The sequence below is a fragment of the Nelusetta ayraudi genome, unplaced genomic scaffold (genome assembly GCF_046127955.1).
Source record: "Nelusetta ayraudi isolate G7.1 ecotype Tasmania unplaced genomic scaffold, CSIRO-AGI_Nayr_v1 ptg000079l, whole genome shotgun sequence".
Classification (NCBI taxonomy): Eukaryota; Metazoa; Chordata; class Actinopteri; order Tetraodontiformes; family Monacanthidae; genus Nelusetta; species Nelusetta ayraudi.
This window is the reverse complement of record NW_027466129.1, coordinates 1,160,483-1,182,652: the sequence shown is the minus strand read 5'-3', so window position 1 is coordinate 1,182,652 and position 22,170 is coordinate 1,160,483. Positions and strand designations below refer to the sequence as shown.

Sequence of the window (22,170 nt, the reverse complement as noted above, 5' to 3'; positions counted from 1 at the left end):
GAGGAGGGGGGGTCGGGGGACTCTTCTCGTTTATGAGAAGTTTTAGAGACAGAGGAGAGAGGCGTGTGTTATTGTTGAAGCGCATGCTCTATCTATCTTCCTGGACCTTTGATAATATTAATTGCGGGAAATCGCATTCGGCCAAATTAACACTAGAGGGAGACACTCGTTTGTAGAAAAAAAAAAAAAGAAAGAAAAGAATGTAATGTCTCGCTTGTCTCTTTAAAGCAGGTATACGCGGAATAATAAGGTCACCAGGTCCAGCAGCGGAAACTGTGAAACCAGAAGAGTGGTGGCCGTTAAGAGTTGCTGGAGATAATTTATTATATTTATACAAGTTATCAAATACCTTACATAAAAGAATGTGTGTGTGTGTGTGTGTGTGTGTGTGTGTGTGTGTGTGTGTTGTAAGTGAACCCTTGAGAGCAGGTTTTTTTTTTCTGGAACTGTCGTCACCCTGATGAGCTGTCATCGTGCAACCCGGATTCTTCGTTTTACGTCGTTCTGACGTCAGGCACTCCACGCGGCGTTCGCGTGACAGTGGTAAAGCTTGTACATACAGACGGCACGACGGCGGAAGGGTGGGGGCGGGGGTTGGCAAATTTGACACACTTTTATTTGATCCACACCCAACCGGAAATAAAAAACAAAACAAACAGCTTAGACTGTTAGGACCGCTGATCTTAAAATCACTGTGTTACAAATAAGAGCCTTTGAGACGCTGGAGTGCAATAAGAAAAAAAAATCATGGTGCAGAGGTGCTTCCGGTTGGTGGATAAAAGAGACGAGGCCACAATTCATCCCGGTGGGCTTTGATGTCTGAGCTGGTTTTCCTTAAATGCACACGTCCCTAACGTCAACATGTCACGTAAGTTAAGAGAACAAGACACACTGGCGGTTTGTTTCTCCGTGTCGACGGCGCTGGGTCGGGGAGGTGCCCGGATGTCCGACAGCCCGCGAAGGCGCCTCCAAAGAGAGGGAAGCTCCGCCCCCCGAGGAACAGTTGCCGACCTACGCCGAGAAGAACTCGGACTGCCACATTGAAGAGGAACAAAAAAGGCGAGCGAGCGAGCAGCGCGTCCCACCCTCCCTCCGTGTTTCTCCGGCGTAGTCACGGGATTTCAATGTTGAGCCTGTCGTTCGTAAGTAGCCCGCTAAAAACTTTATCTTACACAACGCACACACGGACAGAGACGGCTGTGCGCTGGTCAAGCCGATACGACTGTCCACGATTGCAACACACATACACACAGCCCCGGTGCAAAGTTGGCTCTTCAACCGTGGAGCGATTAGCAAAACACACACCAGTGACTCCACTTGAGGGAGAGACCCTCTCGGGTGTGTGTGGTTACATTAGCCGCGTTAGCTCGCAACCAGAGCCTCGGCTAGCAGAACCGTTGAGAAATTGTGGGTTCGTTGCAGCGGTCGGTTGCACTCGAACTGCTCGCCGTCGACGGCTCAATCTCTGGAGTTGACTGGTTATCGTGAGCCCGCTGAGCTGTTTGCTAATACCCATTGTAAAGGCGGCGGGGGCTAAGCCTAGCCGCGTTAGCTTCAAGTAGGGGGCTATGGCTATGGCTATTTCCTGGACGGGGTTGAAGCCCAAATCCTTGGCTAATGTTCGGACCGGTGTCATTATTCCCCACTTTCGAACCGTCTGGCGACACGGGCGACTGTTTGTTGTGTCCCCTTAAATCACTGCCGTTTGCCTCCAACGAAATGTCGAGTATTTTTTGTTCTTAAACTGGGACCAACCTTGATACCTGTTAGCTTTTCCGTAAGCTCTTTGTAGTTCGCGCAGTCAACCGCTAGCCTAGCCTTACAGGGAAAGTGGTTGACGTTTCACCTCCTGTTTTCTGTTACCCACTAACTGTGTGTTAATATATGACGTTGTCAGTTGTTCTGTCCTAGAGTTGCTTGGTTTTCTCTGGGCGTTTTGTCTCTGGAGGCTTTTGCTCGCTTACACCGCTGGGTGATATTTGAACCAGCTGGCTGCTGCTGCTGGTGCAGCTGCCTTCCGCCCTTCGGAACAAATCTTGACCCACACACAGCGAGTTAGTTGGGCACGTTTATTCCCATCCAAACCGAACTAACACGGTGTTTGTAGCCTATCGGATGCGTGAGCAGCATGACAGTTGTCCCAGTTCCGGTCGCTATCTTTGACTTTCTGCTCCCCTTTGTCTGGTCAACTATCTACTCGAAGTCGCTGCTGTGACTCAATAAATTCGTCAGCGCTCGGTTGGTGGAGGGAGAGGAGGGGAAGGGAAGAAAAAAGAAAAAAGAAAATCCAGCGTGAGCTAGCTGACACTGGTTTTAGGTGGGGTCCATCATTTAAAGCGTGCTCGGCCGGCCGGGCCTCTCTGAGGAACGGGGACGGCGGGCCGACCTCTCCGCCGTGTTGGCGCTCAAGTGAAACGAGGAAACGGCTCTCGCTTCGGGAAGGAAGTTGCGCGGGGGAGCCAGCTGTGTGACACCGAGGCCGCGGCTCGTTCCCATGGCTCTCAGCTTTCAACTGGTGACCTTCCCGAGGAGCTCTGCTCAGCTCGGAGCTCGGCCCCACCACCACCACCACTACTACTACCACCACCACCAACTACAACACACACACACACTCAATATAAAAACGAGCCCTGCTCTCGAATCAACACTTTACTCGCTGACTCATCCCGACCACATGAGTCAATGAGTGACTGACTGACTGGTTGAACAGGTAAACTAATTATACATTCCCCCCTGCGTGAGTCATGGCAAGGTGACCCAAATCCACTGTGTGGAAGATGAGCCGCTGACTAATCATTTATCAAAGCAAACAAGAGAGTGGGGCCTTGTGTTCTAATGTGGCCTTTCAAGTTATCAGAGTGACCAACCAATCATTTCATGTTTGAGTTTTTTTTTAAATTATTTTTAATGGCTTATTCTGGACATTTCTTGTGCTGATAGGAGCTCAGCCAGGACTGAACTCCCACAAGAGGGTGTATTATCATTATTATTAATAATAATAATAATAATAATAATCTTTGTACACGCTCCTGACGTCGATGCCAACGGCGGCAGTAGCAGTGGCGCTCTGTGTTTTTGTTCACGTGACTAATCAGCGTTCACATACATATGTCACCACGCCGCTGCTCCTGTTGTGCCAAGTCCCAACAGAATTTCAGGAAGTTCAGATAGTCTGTTTCCCCCTCGTCCAGGCCACCTGGAAGCACACGTGCAAGTCTCCAGACTCCCGGGACTTATTTTACTTTCTAAACGCACTCAGTCAGGTTGAGCGTCCTGCCAAAAAAGTACATTCTGATCTCCTATTCCTGTTTATTTTAACCAAATTAACTAAACAAAATCTATCAGATTAGGTTTTTGTGCAAGCCCCGTCACGAGCAGCTCCGCTATCAGCAGCACCGCTCCCATTTTTCACATTTAGTGTGCTTGCTGGAAGTAGGCCACTGGCACCGACAACCTGCGCTGACACATGATGCACAGCCTGCACTAGAAATAGCCAAAGTCCTCTGGAGTCACGTCGAGCGCCGCCTGCAGCTCCATACAACCACCGCCACCACCCCACACACCCCTGATGGGAATGTGTTCACGGGATGCCACCACCCGGCCCGTTCAAAGCGCCTGTAAATTGTAGGTCCGCGTCTCGCTTGACACAAATTAATAGCTGTGTTGTCGCACAGGCTGTACGAACCTGCGAGGCTAGCTTTCGCCTTCGCCAGCCAACAGCTTGCCAACAGTTCCTCTTCCTGTCAGAGAAACCCCAGGTGACCTCGTTCTGTGAAAACTTGTTCCATCATCAGGTTTTTATCTGTGTCATTTTGCTGTTGTGTTGCTGTGGTGTTTGTCAGCCCATAAAGCCAAATAATTGTCCTCTTCCCACAAGCGTGTTGTTGCCGTGATGTCATTAAAAAGCCGGCGCACCCTTTAAAACGGTGCGCTAGCCGTGTGTTGGCGCTGTATTCATACAGCCACGGAGGGGACGGTGCGTGTCGCTGTGTTTTGTGACACAGTGCTTTGTGTCTGCAGTTCACACAGTTCAAGGTTCTAGTTGTGTCGAGGAACCTGCTCCAGAGTGCAGTGAGCGCGTCTTGTGTGTGCATCCGTAACCACGGACACCCCAGCGCCGCCGTGGTGCGGCTTCACTGTTGTTGCTGCTGCTGCTGCTGCTGCTGCGGGATAAAGCAGCTGTGTGTGTGTGTGTGTGTGTGTTGCTGTGTTTGGACTAGCAGCAGAGTGACGGCTCTTCTTCTTCCCTCCTGGAACTATAGCAACAGGTAGGAACCAGGGCACCGCTTTTCTATCCGCTGGCAGCTCGCACAAACACACGACTGTTGTTGCCGTTGTTTTGATGCGGGGTTTTTTTTGTTTGTTAGTTTGTTTATTGTGTAGAGGAGCTTGTTGTTTTTGATCCAGAAAGCTGCTTCTTGTTTTCGGAGGCCACTGGTCTAGAAACTGCACCGTTCTTACACACATGCATATAAACAGACTTGTTGTGATGTGTTGCGTTGCGGTTGTTGTTTCTGGACATCCTTATCGGCTTGTTGGGTGCATTACACACAAACACACACACGTGACTCTGTCTCATCCAGCTTCCTCAGCCTTGTGTGTGTGTGTGTGTGTGTGTGTGTGTGTGTGTGTGTGTGTGTGTGTGTGTGTGTGTGTGTGTGTGTGTGTGTGTTCTGCTCTGATCGCTTCTTTATGGGGGGGGGCGGGGGGGACAAACCGTTGTAGAGCAGTTGTTGCTACTGCTTTGATCGCTGTTGTCACGGCGACAGGTGCCCCCCCCCACCCCACCCCACATACGCACACACACATTCTGCCGTCTAAGGGTCTCGTTTTGGTTTCCCAAATGTCAGAGGAGTTGATGTCGCAGCGGGACTCTGCAGCTCGCAGCCAGGAAAGTGAGTCGACATTTTAGTCTGTTGCTGAGCGTCGTTGTCGGCATGATGATGATGATGATGATGATGATGATGATCCCACCACAGATAGTGTGTGCGTGCGCGTGTAACTGAGGATGTTAGCCGCTAATTTAGTATCACCTGGTTGTTCTTTTTACCCGCCTGTGGTGTGGTACTGTGAGAAATCTAAACACCTGTGATTTTGTCACTGACTTTTGGACGTCAGCACGACGTCATATTGATTGTTTGTGTGTTCTGGAATAATACACAAACGTCAATATGACATCATCATATTTCAACTCAAGACAAGTAAAAGGTTTCAGGTACAATAAACTAATTGTCAGCACGTTATTGCAGCATATGGTCACCTTTCTTATGACATACTAGTTCCAAATATTGTATAAAGATTCAAATTCTTCCAGAAAAAAAATCTGATCAGCAATTGTAAAATGAAATTTGCCTGATTTTTATTAACACCGGATGAATTGAAAATACAAGATGTCCCTGTCGAGGCCCAGCAGCTCAGGCTGTGACACTGCATCCGTGGTATTGGTGGTGGTGGCGGTGGTGGTGGTGGTTCCGGGCGGCCGACTCCCCCTGCAGGCGCTCGCTCACCTATTAACATGTCTGAAATGTTCCAACGGGCTCCGGCTGCCTTCCCCTGTTTAATGTTTTATCTCTTTGAAATTCCTCTGTTTTATGCCACAAAATGTTCTCTCTCTCTCTGTCAACGTCCCCGGCCTCCTTTCATCCCTCTGAGAGGCTTTTTGCTTTGTGTCTCTACTGGCTACAGGCTGCCGTCGCCCTGCAACAAGTCAGCAGAGGCAATACAAAGTGGACACTTTAATACATGCATGCATACACACGCGCATACATACAGACGTGCATAAATACGCATGCACATGCATACATATGCACGTACCCACACACATACATACATATATACAATACATAGGCACGCACAACATGCATGCATACATACAGACATGCGTAAATACGCACACACATACATATATACACACGCACATACGGTGCATACACACGCACAACATGCATGCATGCATATGCACATACATACATAGGCATGCATACATACACATGCACATACATACAGAGGCACAAGCCCAGGCGTGCATGTATAACACATGCATACATACACACAAAAATATACATACACACATACACTTGAATACATACACTTACATACATACACATACATACATCACAGTGATTTGGGGGATATATTGTGAGAATTAAAGCACAAAGCGGCAACCTTGCACAACATAAAAATGAAAATTATTAATACGGAGTTGATGTGTGACAACTGAAACTTTTGTCTTGGTCTCGTGGTCGTTCAGAGAGGGAACTGGTTTCTATTTATTCATTCTGTCTTCTTCCTTCATGCAAATCGCCAGTCAAATGTCATGTCTGCCGTTTGACTTCTTCTATTCAACTCACTGCTGTTGGGTTTCCCGTCAGTGTTACTTGAAGCGCAACACTGTTGCTGGTGTTGCGTTTGAATGTGTGATTTTATTTTATTTTTGTACTCTCTTTCTCTCTCTGACTACTGCTGCTGTTGTGAGTCTAGTGTGTCTGCGGCAACAGAGTGGAGGTCCGTCCTATCGCACGCCTTTGATCGACCACGCTGTTTATCTGGCCCCTACAGCGACCGTGATAAGTGGCCCTGTCATGGGCCACTTGTGTGCGTAGGTTTGTGTGTGTGTCGGTGTTGGGGGAGAAGAGGGCGACCTGTTCGTGGAAACGCTGGGCGTGTGAGTGTGTGGGACAGAGGAGCGACAGATGTTCTGTCGAAGTCAGAAACGTGAAGTGGCAGCAACACCTCACATCTTCTTATCTCGCAGCCTGCAGGGTTTTTTTTGTTTTGTTTTGTTTTGTTTTGTTTTGTTTGCTTCGTAACTTCTGACCAAAAAAAAAAATTGCAAAACAAAGCGGAATCAGCGTGCGAGTACGCAATGTGGAAGTTACACATAATAAACATTAAACCCCTTCGCGTCTGCTCTGTCAACAAGTGCAGCAGGGCATCATGGGACTGTTGTCCTTTAGCTGGGCAGAAGTTAGCTTTTAAACGCACAAGGTGTGAGTTTGTAACTCATCTTCTGGCCGGTTGATGGCTGATGCATGTGTTGGACCCCAGAGGGTTGTTCTTCTCGTGTTTGTGTGTCACGTCAGACTGGCTGTGCACGACCGTCCAGTTTGGTCAGGTTGGAAAGTATTTTGCCCCACCAGTTGTTGCCGCGTCCCCCATCATTATCATTGTGATTAACAGTAGCAGTGACTGCTGCAGCAGTCGCCAGTCAATAAATAGCTTTTCATCTTCCATCCCTGGATCTTAGTGGAGCAGCAGTGTTTGTAGAAAACCTTGGTTGGTAAAGGGAATTTTTTTTCACAATGCTAGTGTTCTTTATTTACACACAGTTGGGTGTGTGTTTGTATCGTTAAGCTTCTTCACTGCTGAGGAGGAGGAGGAGGAGGAGGAGGAGGAGGAGGAGGAGGAGTGGTGGCTGAAGGTCCTCCTGAGAAGCTGCCGTGGTTCCTTGCCCTGCTCCTCCTCACTCTCCTCCTCCTCCTCCTCCTGTCCTACTAAACACACCAGTTTCATTCTATTCCCGAGCCAGACGACCTCAGGGTCCTAAAGCCAGACTGGTCACCTTGACCGTGCAACAAAAACAGCCGGTGCCAGGGTGACTCTCTCTCTCTCCAGTCTCTCTCTGACTCTGGTGGTGGTGACCAGGTGTGGAGGTTAAACGTTGGAAGTCAGCTACCTCCTAACCAACCACTCGTGATTGATATTGTTGTTGTTATAGTTGTGTACCCTGCTGTCCCAGTGGATCAATCACATCAATCAACAAACACAACAAATATTTGTCTTAGCACGGGCCTCTCTCTCACTACTGCCCCCTGGTGGCTGCTGCTGTCACAGCCTTCATTGGTGTTGTGAGAAAAGCTGCAGGTGAGCATGTTGTTGTGGTAGTGGTGGTGGTTGTCGTCCCTCCGTCCACACACGCTGCTCGTATCAGTTTCAGAGCTGCCCCTGCAGGAGTGCAGCTCCCTGCTCGGCGGCACCGCCTTGTCCCAACATGCCTGCAGTGGTTAGCGTTTAGCGTCGTTAGCTCGTTTTACTGGAAAAACCGACCGGGACTCTGCAAAAGGTGTTGGAGAACCTGCTCGGACAGCTTTGACTTGAAAGGCTTTGTGTTTTCAGTCCCCCTTTTCAGGACGTGTGGCCCCTGTGTGATGTTTTTGGGCTCTCGTTTGGTCGGTCAGTCAGTCGGCCAATCAGCTGGAAGGAAGGAAGGAGATGATCTGATCCAAAGCATCTGCGTGTGTGTCACTGCCAGGCAGCACCAGCAGCAACAGCTGCTGACCTCTGCAGCAGGTGCAAGCGCCTGTGTGCTATCAAGTCTTATCTTTTATTTGGAAGTAACAAAGGCCATAAAAAATAGAAGAAGAACAAGTCGGAGTTGGAGGGGAAGGCTGAACTCGGTGACTGGCTTGATGGCCTTGTTTCAGTCACTCTGAGTTTTGTCGCAACCACCAAATGTTCCCCCAGGTGCCTCTCCTGAACTTAAAAATAACGCCAACCACAGTCTGGTCTGGTCCAGGCTAAACACACACACACACACACACACACACGCACACACAGACAGGAGCTGTTTGATTGAACTCCAGTTCTGGTGCTGTTTGTGACTTAGAGGAGCATGATGACCCAACCGTGGTCCTCCTCAAAGGTCAAAAGTCTGAGAAGGTCAGGTGACAGGAAGTGGAAGCTCTTCAGTTGACCAACAGATGAACGAGTCTTTTGGTTCTGGTTCTCTTTCCAAGGTTGTTGATGCAGCGCCGCCCACAGGTGTGGAGGTGGAAAGTGCCATTCAGAAGGTGCAACCCCCAACACCTCCTTCCAGTTGACCTCTGACCTTTAGCATCCTTCCAGAAATGTATTGACTGTCCACGCTATCTCAGTCCATCTCCGTCATCACATCCTCCTCCGTAATGGTATAGCGGCGACCCCTGCCCTCTGAAGGTCCTTCACTAGGTCTTTCTCTTTCACCGTAGCCTCAGCCAGAAGATGGTGAAGAGCATTGCTCCTCCCAGAGACGGAGGCTTGACTGAGGGCGAGAAGACGCTGTGTAACAGTGTGTCGTCTGCGCCGCCATCGTCTCCATGGAGACGTTAATCCTGCCGTGGTCGCTGTCAGCTCTTCCCAGTGTGGCTCAGTGCCGTTTAATCGTGGCCAGACAGAACCAGCAGCAGCAGCAGCAGCAGCAGCAGCTGATTGGTTTCCTCAGACCACCTGACCTCCAGGTTCCTTCAGGTTCCTCAGAGGGCCTCTGGAGATATTTTCTCTTCTGGCTTTTTGCCTTTGTGACCATCCAGACTTTCATCCTCCTCATCCTTTTTTTTTGCTTTCCTTTGTTGTGAATGCAACAATTTTTTTTTTGCTTTCTAAATTTAGCCGCCGCCCCCTTCACCCTGGTAGCCAGCACTTTGCTCCAGCTAGATTGTGACGCAAGTCAGGCTACTGCTGATGAAGCTGTTTGTCGGCTCTTTTTTTAAGAATGCCTTTATTTATTCCCCATTTGGGAAATTTGAGTTCTAGCAGCATGTACAGTGCAAAGAGAAGAACTTTAAGAGTGCAATAGTGATTTAGTAGTCATATTAAATAAAATAAATAAAATATGTATACAAAATATTTACACATCTGTTTAAGTGTTAAAAAGAAGTGTTCATAAATAAGTGTTTTATTGCACTTGTCGTGAAAATGTCAGAAGTATTTTTACTTCTCTTTTTCTCTTTTTGCTGCTGCGCCTCAAATTGTGGCCTGCTGACCTAGCGGAGGCGGAGCCAGTGATGGTGGTGGTGGTGGTGGTGGTGGCCACCACCTCTGCCCTGGTTCCCATTCTTCCCCCCCCCCCGCAGCCTAATCACCTGTTTGGCTTCTCCTGCTTCGCCTCACTTCTGAGATAAGGGCTCCTTATCAGCTCATATGGCTGCTCGCCACTCTCACACTCGGCACCCCTTCCCCCCTCCTCTCCCTCCACCCCCATTCACCCCCTCATCCCACTCCTCCCTGCCAGCTGATCTGGTACTTTCTCCCTGTTTGGACTCCTCCCCCTCCGGCAGCAGCCAGGCCATGTGATTGGCACTGATGATGATGATGGAGGGAGAGGCGGGGGAGGGGGGGGTCTCTGAGGGAGTTCTCTCCGGGCCTCCCTCTGTGAACTTTCTCCTACTTTACTATACATAACTGCAACACAGCGGCCGCAGCTTAAAGGGCCCAATGCTGCTCTGCTGGGCTCCTCTGAAATTCTGCCGCTGCCCCTACTGGCCACGCTGGGGTACTGTAAATCACTTACTCGCTTGAAGCCATTTGTACTTCTGCAGTGTTGCACAATGTTATGATCATTATTATTGTTATTATTAGAGCTTCACAGGAAGCATGTCCCTTTTTAAAGGCCCATATTCTGCAGGGGTGTGACCACCAACAAGGCAGAGGGGTCGCTGCCCTTTGTGACATCACGTTAAGTCTCAACTTCCCCACACAATGTGTTTTAAGGGACCTTTAACATTGAACATCTCCACTCATCAACACTCACCTGAGAAGGGGGAAAAAAGTGTGTGTGTGGTGTGTGTGGTGTGTGTGTTAAAAGCTGCTGCAAGCCTTCGTCCACCTCCTCTTCCTCCTCCGTCGTCATATTAAATCACTCTGCTCTCTCTTGAGCGCCGAGGTTCCTGTTTGCTCTGCATCTCATTTCCTGTGCGGTTGAGCGATGTTTTGTTTCGACCAACACATTTGCCGCGTGTGTGGTTGTGTTGTGGCGCTCGCTGCACCTCCTCGCAATGCAACAGACTCGCTCGTTTCCACTGTGATTTGCATCCCTAGACGAGCCGGCGTTGGAGGAGAGCCTCTGCTGGTTTTATTCATCCATCCTTCTGTCATTGTGAGCTGGTTCAACACTCCAGGGGGTCCAGTCCCAGGGTCCAGTCCCAGTCCCTGGTTGTAGTCCCAGGTTCCAATGTGAGGTGACTCCTGTTTGCACTCAGTAGCTCCCCTCCTGTATGAGGCCTTTTTGTCTGACAGTTTTGTTTTGCAATATTATTTCTAGATTTGGCCTTTTGGGGGCGCTAAAGTCAGTCACACAGGTGCCACCTAGAGATGGCACTTTCAGGCCTTGGTCATTGGAGAGATAAAAACAATTGTTGGGTTTTTACAAGGAGATGGAAGGAAAAAAGTGGGTGATGTTTGACTGGTCTGCTCATTGACCAGTACTCGGTCTGCTCTGTAGTGACCCCTACTGGAGGGTGCTGGTGCTGGTGCTGGTGCTGGTGCTGGTGCTGGTGCTGGTGCTGGTCTGAGGGACGACCCAGTTTACAGGGAGTCTTGGTTGAGTGTGAAGGTGAACCCGGAGCGTGAGACCCAGACAGTGCAGCTCCTGGAGCTGCTCCCGCCCTCCAGTCCTCACCTTGTGACTGGAGACACGTGGCTCAAGTCCGACCCCCCCCCCCTTCCCCCTCCCCCGCCGGGCTGCTCCCAGACGGTTCCAGCCAGTTTGTGGCGGCTGGGTTTAGTCTGCTGGCTGCTGGCAGGCGCAGCAGACGTTACCTGCTCTGTGAGCCACTGTGTGAGCTTCACGCTGGGGATATTATTAGTTTCCATCCTGGACCACAAAAGGTGATTTGTTGTAATCCAAACAGATTCCAGGCCGAGCCGGAGACTCCTGGCCCTGGGAGTCGCTGCTGGTGAAAAACACTCTTGAGCTGCAACACCTTTATATGGTCACCATGGCGACCATGTTAAAGTTCCAGGAGACACTTGTTCGCAATGTACCGCCATATTGACATAGTACTGACATCACCAGCTTCCAGGTTTCAGCCCCGGGTCGTCAATCAGCTGGCTGAAGTTCAGTATCCGTGTTCAATTAAATGCTGCAATATATTTTTCTACCGTCGGCTGACAACGGCGTGTATGTTTTATACATTGCACAGTGTTTCATAATAGATTGGCCATTTCACTGTGTGCCCCTTCATCGTGCGTATGTGTATGTGTATGTGTGTACACACACACACACACACACACCAGTTTTTGCTTAGAAACTTCTGCAGTGTGCTGGATTATCATTGTTATTTTTTTGCGGTTTGAATGTTTCTTCTCTGGAGGTTGCACTTACTTACTTTCACTGTGGGTGGAGCTGTCGGAGGCGACCAACCTGTCCCTCCACCCCCACCCCTCGGACTCTGGACCAATAACGACCCTCTCTCTCCCTCTCTCCTGCAGGGTTTCCGCGTCGACGTGAGCCTGCGCTTCTATATGGCGTGTGTGAGTGGCGACTTCTGCCAGGCACAGCACCTCACCGCCGAGTGAACCGGCCCCCCGCCCAGGGACTACGCTACCCACAAGCCCCCCTGACTGACCCCCACACCCCGTCGCCACCTGTCTACCAGCCTGTCTGCCCGACTGGCTCGTCTTCAAGGCCCCACCCCCTTCTACCGGGATACTGCATAGTCCTTGGCCCCGCCCCCCCTCGCTTCCCGGCCCAAGCCAATACGAACACTCGCTTTTGCCGCTTTCTCCTCCGACAAGCACATCACAAACAGCTCTCCTGAATGGGGTAAACTGATTGGATGACACCTGGATAGTTCCTCCATCTTTTTTCCCCTCCTTTTTATTAATTGATTATTTTAGTTTCTTTTTTTTCACTTGTTTTAATTCATTTTTTTATTTCATTTTTTTTCCTGAGCCCACCACGGTCACTTCCATGGACTAGTTCATCCTTGTCCTTGTTTTTTCTCTGTCCTCCATCACCTGTTAGTGGCCTCGCCCCCCTCAGCCCCTCCCACCCTGCTCCCACCTACCTGTCATCTTGTATTTTTATTTTTTTAATAATTTATTTTATTCTCCCCCTGTGTTTTTCCTTGAACACTCGACTACAAGCAGATTAAGTCTCTCTGAGCCGTCAGTCAGTCCGTTTTTTTTCTTTTCTTTTTTTGGTTTAGTAAGATTTTTTTTTGTCTATTATTGTGACTGTGTTTTCGTCCCTCAAGCCGTCTCGCCAACATGCACCGCCCCGCCGCTGTAGAGATCGCCTACAATTGCATGAGGTTCCTCATCACCCACAACCCCACCAACGCCACGCTCAACAGGTTCACCGAGGTACGGCTACTGGCACTGGTACTGGCACTGGTACTGGTACTGGTACTGTCACTGGCCCCTCCCATCCTCTAGCCCCGCCACCCCCTGCTCACTCGCTCTCTCCTCCCCTCTGTGTCTTCCAGGACCTGAAGAAGTCCCACGTCAACACACTGGTCAGAGTGTGCGACGCCACCTACGACAAGGCGCCGGTGGAGAAGGAAGGCATCCAGGTGGTGGTGAGTAGACCCTGCCCCCCGACTCCTCTCATTGGTTCCTTTTTATTTAATTCACTCACTCACTCACTCACTGAACTATTTTTTTTCCTCCTTCTTCGCTCCCTCGCCAGGATTGGCCCTTCGATGACGGGGCTCCGCCCCCAACCCAGATCGTGGAAGACTGGCTCAAGCTGCTCAACACCAAGTTCCGAGAGGAGCCGGGCTGCTGCATCGCCGTGCACTGTGTGGCTGGGCTCGGACGGTGAGTGGCTCCGCCCCCTCCGGAGGGCTCCACACTGCCCCCCTGTGGTTGCATTTTGTGCCCCCTAGAATTTGAGAAAGTGCGAGTACGTTTTCCATCAACTTGTGGTGAAGAAGAGATGGAAAATAAAATATTTGTAGGGTGAAAAAGGGAAAAAACAAGTTATTGACATTTTATGAACAGCTGGATTATTAACAGCATTGTGACATATAAATAAGTTTGTAATTTAGATTCTCGAAATGTGTTTGTGGAACTTGTCCTTGTCCTATTATTACTTATCATTCCATTATTCTGAAAGTCTGGACCCACTTCCTCGGCCCTCTCCTTTCCTCTCGTGTCCAACATCCAAGCAGCAGCCGCTTGCTTGCTAAAGTAAACAACAGTCGGAGTTGGTCATCATGCCCCTGCCTCCTCCCCCCACCCTCCACCACTCAAGGGTATAGCTCCGCCCCCCGCCTCCCCCCAGCAGGTCCGCTTGGGGGTCTGAAAAAAGGAAAGGCAGCACTAGTTGGGGACTAAATTTAGAGGCAGTTGGGTTCCTGCGGTGGGAACACTGGGAGCTGGAGGAGCTCTGGAGGAGGAGCTCTGGTGGAGGAGTCCTGGTGGAGCTCTGAATCCTGGTGCTCCTCTGGTAAGGAAAGTGTCTCCTGACCTGCTGCTGCTGTAGAACCTCACTGGGTCTGTACTCAGGTTCCAACCCAACCAGGAAGAAGCTGGCGTTGTCAACTAACCTTTGCCGCCTCCTCCTCCTCCTCCTTCTGCTGCTTCTTCTACTGCTGCTTCCAGCCATTTGCGCTCATGCACAATCTTTAAAAAAAGAAGACAAAACGGAATGTGATCATGTGACCGTCTCAGTCACAGGGGGAGGGGCGAGTTGGGGGCGGTATTTCCTTGGCAACATGTCAACAGTCATCTTGAGGTCAGGGTTTGCAATAAAGTAGTTGGCAGAGTTGGAGACAAAGAGGGGGCGTGTCCTCTCTCTCTCTCTCTCTCTCTCTCTCTCTCTCTCTCTCTCTCTCTCTCTCTCTCTCTCTCTCTGCCCTCACTTCGTGTTGTGTCGGAAGATGTAACTGCTCATGTAAATCTGATTGGACGGCGTCCTGAGTGACCTTTCACACATACTTCAGAGTCCCGACCCTGAAAAAGATAAGATAAGATAAAATAAAGTAGCGCACTGTCCCTTTAAGAGCCGGGCATGCGCTCTATATCGCCCTCTGGATTTTTATTTCTTTTTCTTCCTATATTCTTCAACTTCTGCTTCACTGAATTTTTGAACGCAACCTGCTGGGGGGAGGGGGGCGGGGGGGCGGTTTCTTCCCGTAAACCTCGGCCGCAGCAGGAGGGCGTGAACTCACCGCCGCCCCCTGCTGGTTTCCCAGGCTCCATTTCCCAGGTTTTCTTTTTTTTTATGGCCTCACCGTCCTACCTGCAATAGTGTGTGTGTGTGTGTGTGTGTGTGTGTGTGTGTGTGTGTGTGTGTGTGTGTGTGTGTGTGTGTGTGTGTGTGTGTGTGTGTGTGTGTGTTACACGGTGTCTAACCTGTTGGTGGCGCTCTCCTCCTCAGAGCTCCGGTCCTGGTGGCCTTGGCCCTCATTGAGAGCGGCATGAAGTACGAGGATGCCGTGCAGTTCATACGGCAGTAAGTGTGTGTGTGTGTGTGTGCGCGCTGATTTAAGGGGCTTAACAGCCTGGATTTATTGGCTGTAATTAGATCATAAAACAAATGAGTGTCTGTCCGTCTGTCTGTCTGTCTGGTCTCCATGGTAATGGCCTCCCTCTCTCCCCTCAACCCCTCGGCAGGAAGAGACGCGGAGCCTTCAACTCCAAACAGCTTCTCTACCTCGAGAAGTACAGACCCAAGATGCGTCTGCGCGTCAAGGACGCCCACGGCCACACCTGCTGCGTGCAGTAGCTCCTCCTCCCCCGCAACACCGCATCCAGCCAGCGGGGGGGTCGTCCGCGAGGAGGAGGAGGAAGAGGAGGAGGAGGGGGGGGTGGGGAGCGGGATGGGCGGAGACAACAGCAGCAACAACAAGAAAAAAAAATAAAGAGCGTGCTATCGATAATTATTGTGATTTGTTAACTCTGAAATAATGGAAGAGGAGAGAAGTGAGCAATGATGGATGGGTGACGGATGGACGGACGGATGGACGGATGAATGAATCCAGGTCTAAGGGTGGCGGGGTGGAGATCCACCAGCTGAACCAATGAATGGAAAGCACACAGGCAGGCCCCGCCTCCTGTCTGTCTTGACTGTCCAATCACAGGCCAGAATCACGCCACATTGAATCCATCCTCTTATTTTTCTCTTCTCAGTTGTAGTCATGGGATAATTTTTTTTTTCTTTCCATAGTTGTGAATTATTTTACATTTTTTACACCACGGTGATGAAATGTTGAAAACCAATATTTTTATTTTCACTTTATTTTATTTTAATTTTTTTTTTGGGGGGGGGGACGAATCATAATCAGGCCAGGATGACAGGATGGAGGTGGGAGGGGCTGGGGAAGAGGGGGTGGGGGGGCGGAGCCTGTTTCCACTAATGTCCACGCAGTGACGTCATTGTTTTGTTTTGTTTTTTTGCCACGTTGCTTCCGGTCACTTTTCAGTTTGTCTGCGGTATTTATTCACAACACGACTGGTGTGACGGTCTGGCAGCGGCGCAGCACAGTGTCTTTTCTTCAGAGCCATTTTATATTATCATTATTATTATCATTATTATTATGCATCTTGTTGGAGTGCAATAATGGATCCACCTCAAAAGCCCAAGAAATCCTGCTGGCTGCCCCGCGCGCGCACACACACACACACACACACACACACACACACACACACACACGTACACACACGTACACACAGGTACTCCTCCTGCTCTCCTCCATTCACAGGGAGACGCCAGGACGCACCTGAACAGGTTCATCACAGCTTGTGTTCATGGAGCCAGAGGTCCAACATGAGACAAAATGTGGAAGCGACTGAAAATGTTTTCTCTTTTCTTTTTTTTTTCTTTCTTTTTTTAAAAAAAAATTTGTTGTATCCAGTTTTGACAAACATCTCCATTCGTATTGGTTCTTTAAAGACAAATAAATCGAAATAAAAGAAAGCTTTGTTCGTTATTATTACACTATCCCCGTTCACCGGTGGAAGGACACGCCCCTTGCTGTCGTCATCGAGGAACTGCAGACCGTCACCGCCCTGCGTCCAGAGCGTGGATTCCTGCAGGCTTGATGAACCCTGGTGATCCAATGAGAACGGTTGAAACCACCGGGGGCTCCTGTTCCCATCACACACCCCACAGAAGAAGAACCTTCTAGTTCTGATCGGTGAGTTCTGGTGTCTGGCTGGTCTCAGCAAACAGCAGCGACACCGTGTGGTCTCACTGCGTCTTTGTCCAAACCACCTCAGTTTTGTGTCGTCCTCCAAACGAAACCGACTGTTTCTCTCCTCAGGTAGTTGCTAAGATGGACAGCAGGTGGCAGCAGAGGACTGTCTGTTTATCCAACGCCGCCTGAGCGAGAGCTAACAGTAGCCAGCTGCGGACTCGGGGGAGACAGTTTCAGGTACCGGAAACTGGAAACACTTTCAGGCACCTTTATTGTCAAATAAAATGTATATTCATCACGTTTATTATTTTGCGACCCGACAAATTGGATGACTCCAAATGCAAACAACATTTTATTAATCTCAATTTTTATTCGCCACCCAACGAATTGGATGAATGCAAATGAAAGGGTTTACTAATAACTGTTACTTCAAATGGTCAATTTGTGTTTTTTTGTTTTTTTAAATAGTTCAAACAGACTTAAAATAGGTTTAGTTTATTCAAAGTTAAATAAACACAAATAAGGACAGTTAAATATACCAGCTAAATATACATTAATTTATTCTTACTCAGTGAATGGCGTACAATCTGTGAAATCATATGTGGTCATAAGATATTTGAAGGTTTGTGGAGACGCGGATTCATTATTGAATATGTCAAAGGGTTTGTGACATAATAAAATTATTATTACTATTATTATTACAACAACCTGGGTTCCTGCATGTTTTCATACGTCAAGTTCATATCGTATAAATATGAATTACAGTCAAAAGACTTTTTTTTATGGCCTCACCGTCCTACCTGCAATACTGTGTGTGTGTGTGTGTGTGTGTGTGTGTGTGTGTACACATGCACTGTATATACATACATACATATATGTATGGAATGAACCTCAATTTAAATAATTTAAACAATAGCACATATTAAATCTCTATTTTAAAGAGTGTTCAAAAATCAAACTCACAAGCTCCTTGTGATAATATTTATTTTTCACTCGTACACACACGCACACATACACACACACAATGTAAGTAATACGCGCACCACCAAACCCCCACGATTTTTCCACTACATACAAATAAAAAACATATTGACTGGTTTTGCCTCCAGAAAAAAAAATATGCTAAAAGCAGTGCCAGCCTTGCAGACAGCGCCTCAGTGTGGGGAGGTGGTGGTGGCGGCACTGTTGGCTCCGCCCCCTCGCTCCAGCTCGCAGATGAAGCGGCGGTCCATGCTGCAGGGGCCGTCGTACCAGCTGCGGATGGCAACCCGAGTCTTGACGATGTAACCGCAGTCCTCGTCATTGTGGTCGTTGGGCTCGCCCACTTCCCAGAACCTGGGGAGAGGCGGGGGATGGGCAAAGATACATAGCAGAATGGCAGAATGACACCAAAAAAAACACAGAAGAAGAAGCAGAGGAGGGGAGGGGGAAATGACATATGAAGTGTTTAGAAAGAGTTTCCAGAATGAGGAAGAGAAATGGGAAGTTCGACTGCAAAATGTGATGAGCTGGTTCAGAGTCAGAGAAAAAACCAACTAGACCAGCAGTTTGTGGCTACGCAGCAGCACTTCTAGCAGCCACTGGGGGCACGTGGGGTCGTTACGCTAGCGGATCAGAGTGCAAGTTGAGAAGAGAAGAAGAAGTTTCAGAAACTGCAACAAAACAAATTGAATGTTGAAATATTTTGATGTGTGAAATGATGTGTTTCGTCTTCAGGTCGGGCCACATTTTCAAAGCTTGTGCAGCCACCAAGTGGATGCATTGTAAAGTGATATGTTTCAAAGCACCCAACAACAACAACAATACAACTGCCCTAATTTTGATTAACAGGAAAAACAGGTTGCGTCAACAACTTTTTTTTTTTAGATTTTGCCTCTGAATCTTTTTTTCTTAGCCTCAGATTTGGGAAAGACGCAGCAGAACAGCAGTGGATCTGTTCACTGGGCGAACAGAAATCAAGTTTGAATTCTAACTGTTAAGAGGCCAAAAGAGGCCCTCGTTCACCTTGTGAGGGAGGAACTTCACCGCCAAGGCACCAATTCATTTCACCACCAGGGGGCGCTGCATTGGTGGCCAACAAGAGCTTTTTTTTTTCAGTGTGAATCTTAATTTAATTCAAAGGCATAAAGGCAAAAGATTATTGCTTGTTGTAGCTGTTTGACCTTTGGCCCCTTTGGCCCTCAATGCTTCAACTTGTTCCTCTAAGTGTTATAATTATTGGAGCAGGAAGCTGCTGCTGCTGCAGGTTGGGATGCGCAGATGAAACTGGAGCATCAGCGGTCCCGTGGTGACAGAGCAGCTCCAGGATGTGGCTCCGGAGCAGAAGACAAAGCAGGAGGTAAAAGAGTTGGTGGAAAAGGAGGAGGAGGTAAAGAAGATGGAGGAGGAGGAGGAAGAGGAGAAGGCAAAGAAGGTGGATGATCAGGAGGATCAGGAGAAGGAGGAGAAGGTGGAGGTTGAGGAGGAGAAGTAGAAGAAGGAGAAGGGGGAAGAGGGGGAGCAGGTGGTCCTACCCTCCGACCAGTGGAGTCCCGTCCACCCAGGTCCACTGGTCCTCGGTGTCCTGGTCAGTGATGCCGAACCAGAAGGGGTTCCAGCGGCCTCGGGGCAGGAGGTTCCACACGAAGCTCTGGCAGGAGGAGCAGCAGGAGGTCAGGGGAGGACTTCCTGCTTCCGCCCAGCGGTGGCGCTGCTGAGTCCTACCTGCTCCTCGGCCGTGGTGATGATGGCCAGGTGGCCTCCTTTGCTGCTGCAGTCGTCCTTGCTGCCGCTCCAGCTCTTCGACGTCTTCGACACCATGTAGCAGCTGCTGTTGAAGGTGTGCCAGCCGTCGGGGCAGGGCAGCAGCGTCGGCGGTGGCCCAGAACTCTGCTGTCCAATGACTTCTGGACCTTGAGGAGAACCAGAGAGCAGAGGAGCAGAGGTGTGTGGTTTTTTAAAAATATTATTTGTCATCATTGATTTCATTTAGCCCTGCCCACCTTTAGTGGCGCTCAGCCTGGACAGAAGCTCCGCCTTTTCCTGCTGCAGCTGCTGCTTCTCCTGCTGCAGCTGCTGCTTGTCCTGCTGCAGCTGCTGCTTCTCTTGCTGCAGCTGCTGCTTCTCCTGCTGCAGCTGCTGCTTCTCCTGCTGCAGCTGCTGCTTGTCCTGCTGCAGCTGCTGTTTCTCCTGCTGCGACTGCTGCTTCTCCTGCTGCAGCTGCTGCTTCTCTTGCTGCAGCTGCTGCTTGTCCTGCTGCAGCTGCTGCTTGTCCTGCTGCAGCTGCTGTTTCTCCTGCTGCGACTGCTGCTTGTCCTGCTGCAGCTGCTGCTTCTCCTGCTTGTCCTGCTGCAGCTGCTGCTTCTCCTGCTGCAGCTGCTGCTTCTCCTGCTGCAGCTGCTGCTTCTCCTGCTGCAGCTTCTTGATGGAGGCCACCAGAGTCGACACGTTCTGGCCCTGCGTCTGTAGTGCCGAGGAGGAGGAAGAGGACTCTTCAGCGCCCCCTTGAGGCTGGTTCTTCTCTGTTGTGGTGTTGAACGCCAGGACATTTCATCCAGAACATGAAAAAAAAATAATTAAAAACTGGTTGTTAATTTACAAGGTTCATAAAATTTCCGACTTATCTTTTCGTGGAATATCAATTATTTCCACCAGAGGGCACTTTCTCCTTCAAAATTAAACAATATCAGATTAGGATTCTTTCCACTTATCTTGTTGACTGTCAAAACCAAAAAAAAAACATAGATGCCCATTTCCTCCACATGACTCTACTACGACCACTCCCCCTCCCCTCTCGCAGCCCATTGCCTGTGAGAGGCGAGCCAATGAGAAGCCTGAAAAAGCATAATCAGCAACTTAAAAGTCACAGATGACCTATTGGCTAACAATGTCCACCATGTGAGTGTTGCAACCGCACAGATATAGATACACAAACTCGACTAAACTGAATTCTGATGCTTCAATCACGTCCATAGTTACTAATATTTCCTGTTTGACCTCAGATTTGAGCAGTTTGCTCAGAAATAATTCTCACAACTAATTTATTTATTATATATTATATATATCATATAATGGGCTAAATAGCAAATATGTCATAATTAGTGTGTGTGTGCATGCGTGCATGTGCGTCCTCACGGTGCTGAGCCGTGACGATGATGACGGCGACCAGCAGGGCGGCGCTCAGCGCGACCAGGCAGAAGGTGGCGAGGCAGTACGGCTGGGCGACAGCCAGTGGGCGAACTGGTCGGAATCCGGGACGAACTGGGAGGAAACATGATGCTGGTTTTTAAATCTGTTTTTTATTGTTCAAAACCTGGGGAACTTTAACTACAGTTGATTGACTAAAATTATTACTTTAGACCCAAATTATTAGTTTAGCAGAATCAACACCTTTTTGTTGAAAAATCAACACCTTGCTAATAGTAGGTGCTCCTGCCTTAGCCCCACCCACACCTCCTGGTGGTTAAATACCTGGGGCTCTCCACTGAAGAAGCCTTTCGGATGAGAGGCGAGATCACAAGAACAAGTCCAGTTGCCCTAACGTAACCCTTCTACCCTTCTGATCTCGATGACTGTGAACCTTCACAGACTTTGCTGGTGTCCATTTAATTTTGAACTCCAACCGGCAAGAAACATAAATCGGCGCTTAAAGGTATTTTTTAAAAATGCCTTCTTCCTTCTGTCCCTCACAGAAGTTCAATGAGGCGCCCGAAGTGGCTGAAACGTTGCCGGTAGTTTCTCACCTCCGACCGCCGGCTCGATGGTGAAGGTGCCGTCCTCGTCCAGGACGTGGCTGTACATCCCCTCACCAGCAGGGGGCCTCCCGGGACTCGACATCCTGCTGCACCGGAGAGTAAGACCCCGGGGAGCCGCCTGGTTTTATAAACAGACCCCGGCAGGCGGAGAAAAATGTGACTTCTGGTCCGTTCTTTCAAAATAAAAGCCAGCGGAGCGTCACGCCAGGTGGAAAACGTATGAAAACACCGAGACACACCGAGAGGTAGTGGGGAAGGACACAATCAACACAGTTGCGGTCACCTGTTATAATGCTGACATGTATTTATTTATTTATTTTTGTTTATTTATTTATTCATTTATTCACAGTCATGAATCCATATGAAAACACATTGCAGACCTGGCAGTGCGATGCTGTGACGCCTGTGTAAACTACCGTGTAAAATACCATGTAACTACCAAACTACTACTTTTGCTAGCAATAGTAGAGAAACCACAACAAAATCAAACACAATCACCAACATGTTAATGACTCATTTTAATGGAGCTCTGGACCTCCTTCCTCTGCCTCCTTGTCCTCTTCCTGCTGCGCCCCCTCCACCTCCTTCACCACCCC

At 49.2% G+C, this 22,170-nt stretch overlaps 2 protein-coding genes across 2 annotated transcripts; one reads left to right on the top strand and one right to left on the bottom strand.

Annotated features, from left to right (window-relative positions):
* Positions 1-983: 983 nt before the first annotated feature.
* ptp4a2b (protein tyrosine phosphatase 4A2b) lies at positions 984-16,621 on the top strand. The gene is made up of 7 exons (XM_076044101.1): positions 984-1,142; positions 12,187-12,520; positions 12,954-13,062; positions 13,185-13,277; positions 13,388-13,518; positions 15,083-15,157; positions 15,319-16,621. Exons 2-7 carry the CDS (start codon positions 12,516-12,518, stop codon positions 15,428-15,430), a joined length of 525 nt encoding a protein of 174 aa, XP_075900216.1. The 5' UTR covers positions 984-1,142; positions 12,187-12,515; the 3' UTR covers positions 15,431-16,621.
* Positions 16,622-17,837: 1,216 nt separating this feature from the next.
* On the bottom strand, positions 17,838-21,681 carry LOC142900093 (uncharacterized). The gene is made up of 6 exons (XM_076044127.1): positions 21,563-21,681; positions 20,955-21,080; positions 19,823-20,341; positions 19,545-19,732; positions 19,355-19,470; positions 17,838-18,176 (listed from the first exon to the last, which is right to left on the bottom strand). The coding sequence occupies exons 1-6, from the start codon at positions 21,654-21,656 to the stop codon at positions 17,996-17,998; spliced, it is 1,224 nt and encodes a 407-aa protein (XP_075900242.1). The 5' UTR covers positions 21,657-21,681; the 3' UTR covers positions 17,838-17,995.
* Between the last annotated feature and the right edge of the window lie 489 nt (positions 21,682-22,170).

Excerpts from the sequence above, each read along its gene's own strand:
- ptp4a2b (XM_076044101.1), top strand. Across the intron at positions 13,278-13,387 it reads AGGAAGGCATCCAGGTGGTG|GATTGGCCCTTCGATGACGG; the intron begins GTGAGTAGACCC and ends CTCCCTCGCCAG. Across the intron at positions 15,158-15,318 it reads GCCGTGCAGTTCATACGGCA|GAAGAGACGCGGAGCCTTCA; the intron begins GTAAGTGTGTGT and ends ACCCCTCGGCAG.
- LOC142900093 (XM_076044127.1), bottom strand. The coding sequence starts at position 21,656 with ATGTCGAGTCCCGGGAGGCCCCCTGCTGGTGAGGGGATGTACAGCCAC. Across the intron at positions 21,081-21,562 it reads CATCGAGCCGGCGGTCGGAG|TTCGTCCCGGATTCCGACCA; the intron begins GTGAGAAACTAC and ends GTTTCCTCCCAG. Across the intron at positions 18,177-19,354 it reads GGGACTCCACTGGTCGGAGG|GTTCTGGGAAGTGGGCGAGC; the intron begins GTAGGACCACCT and ends GCCTCTCCCCAG.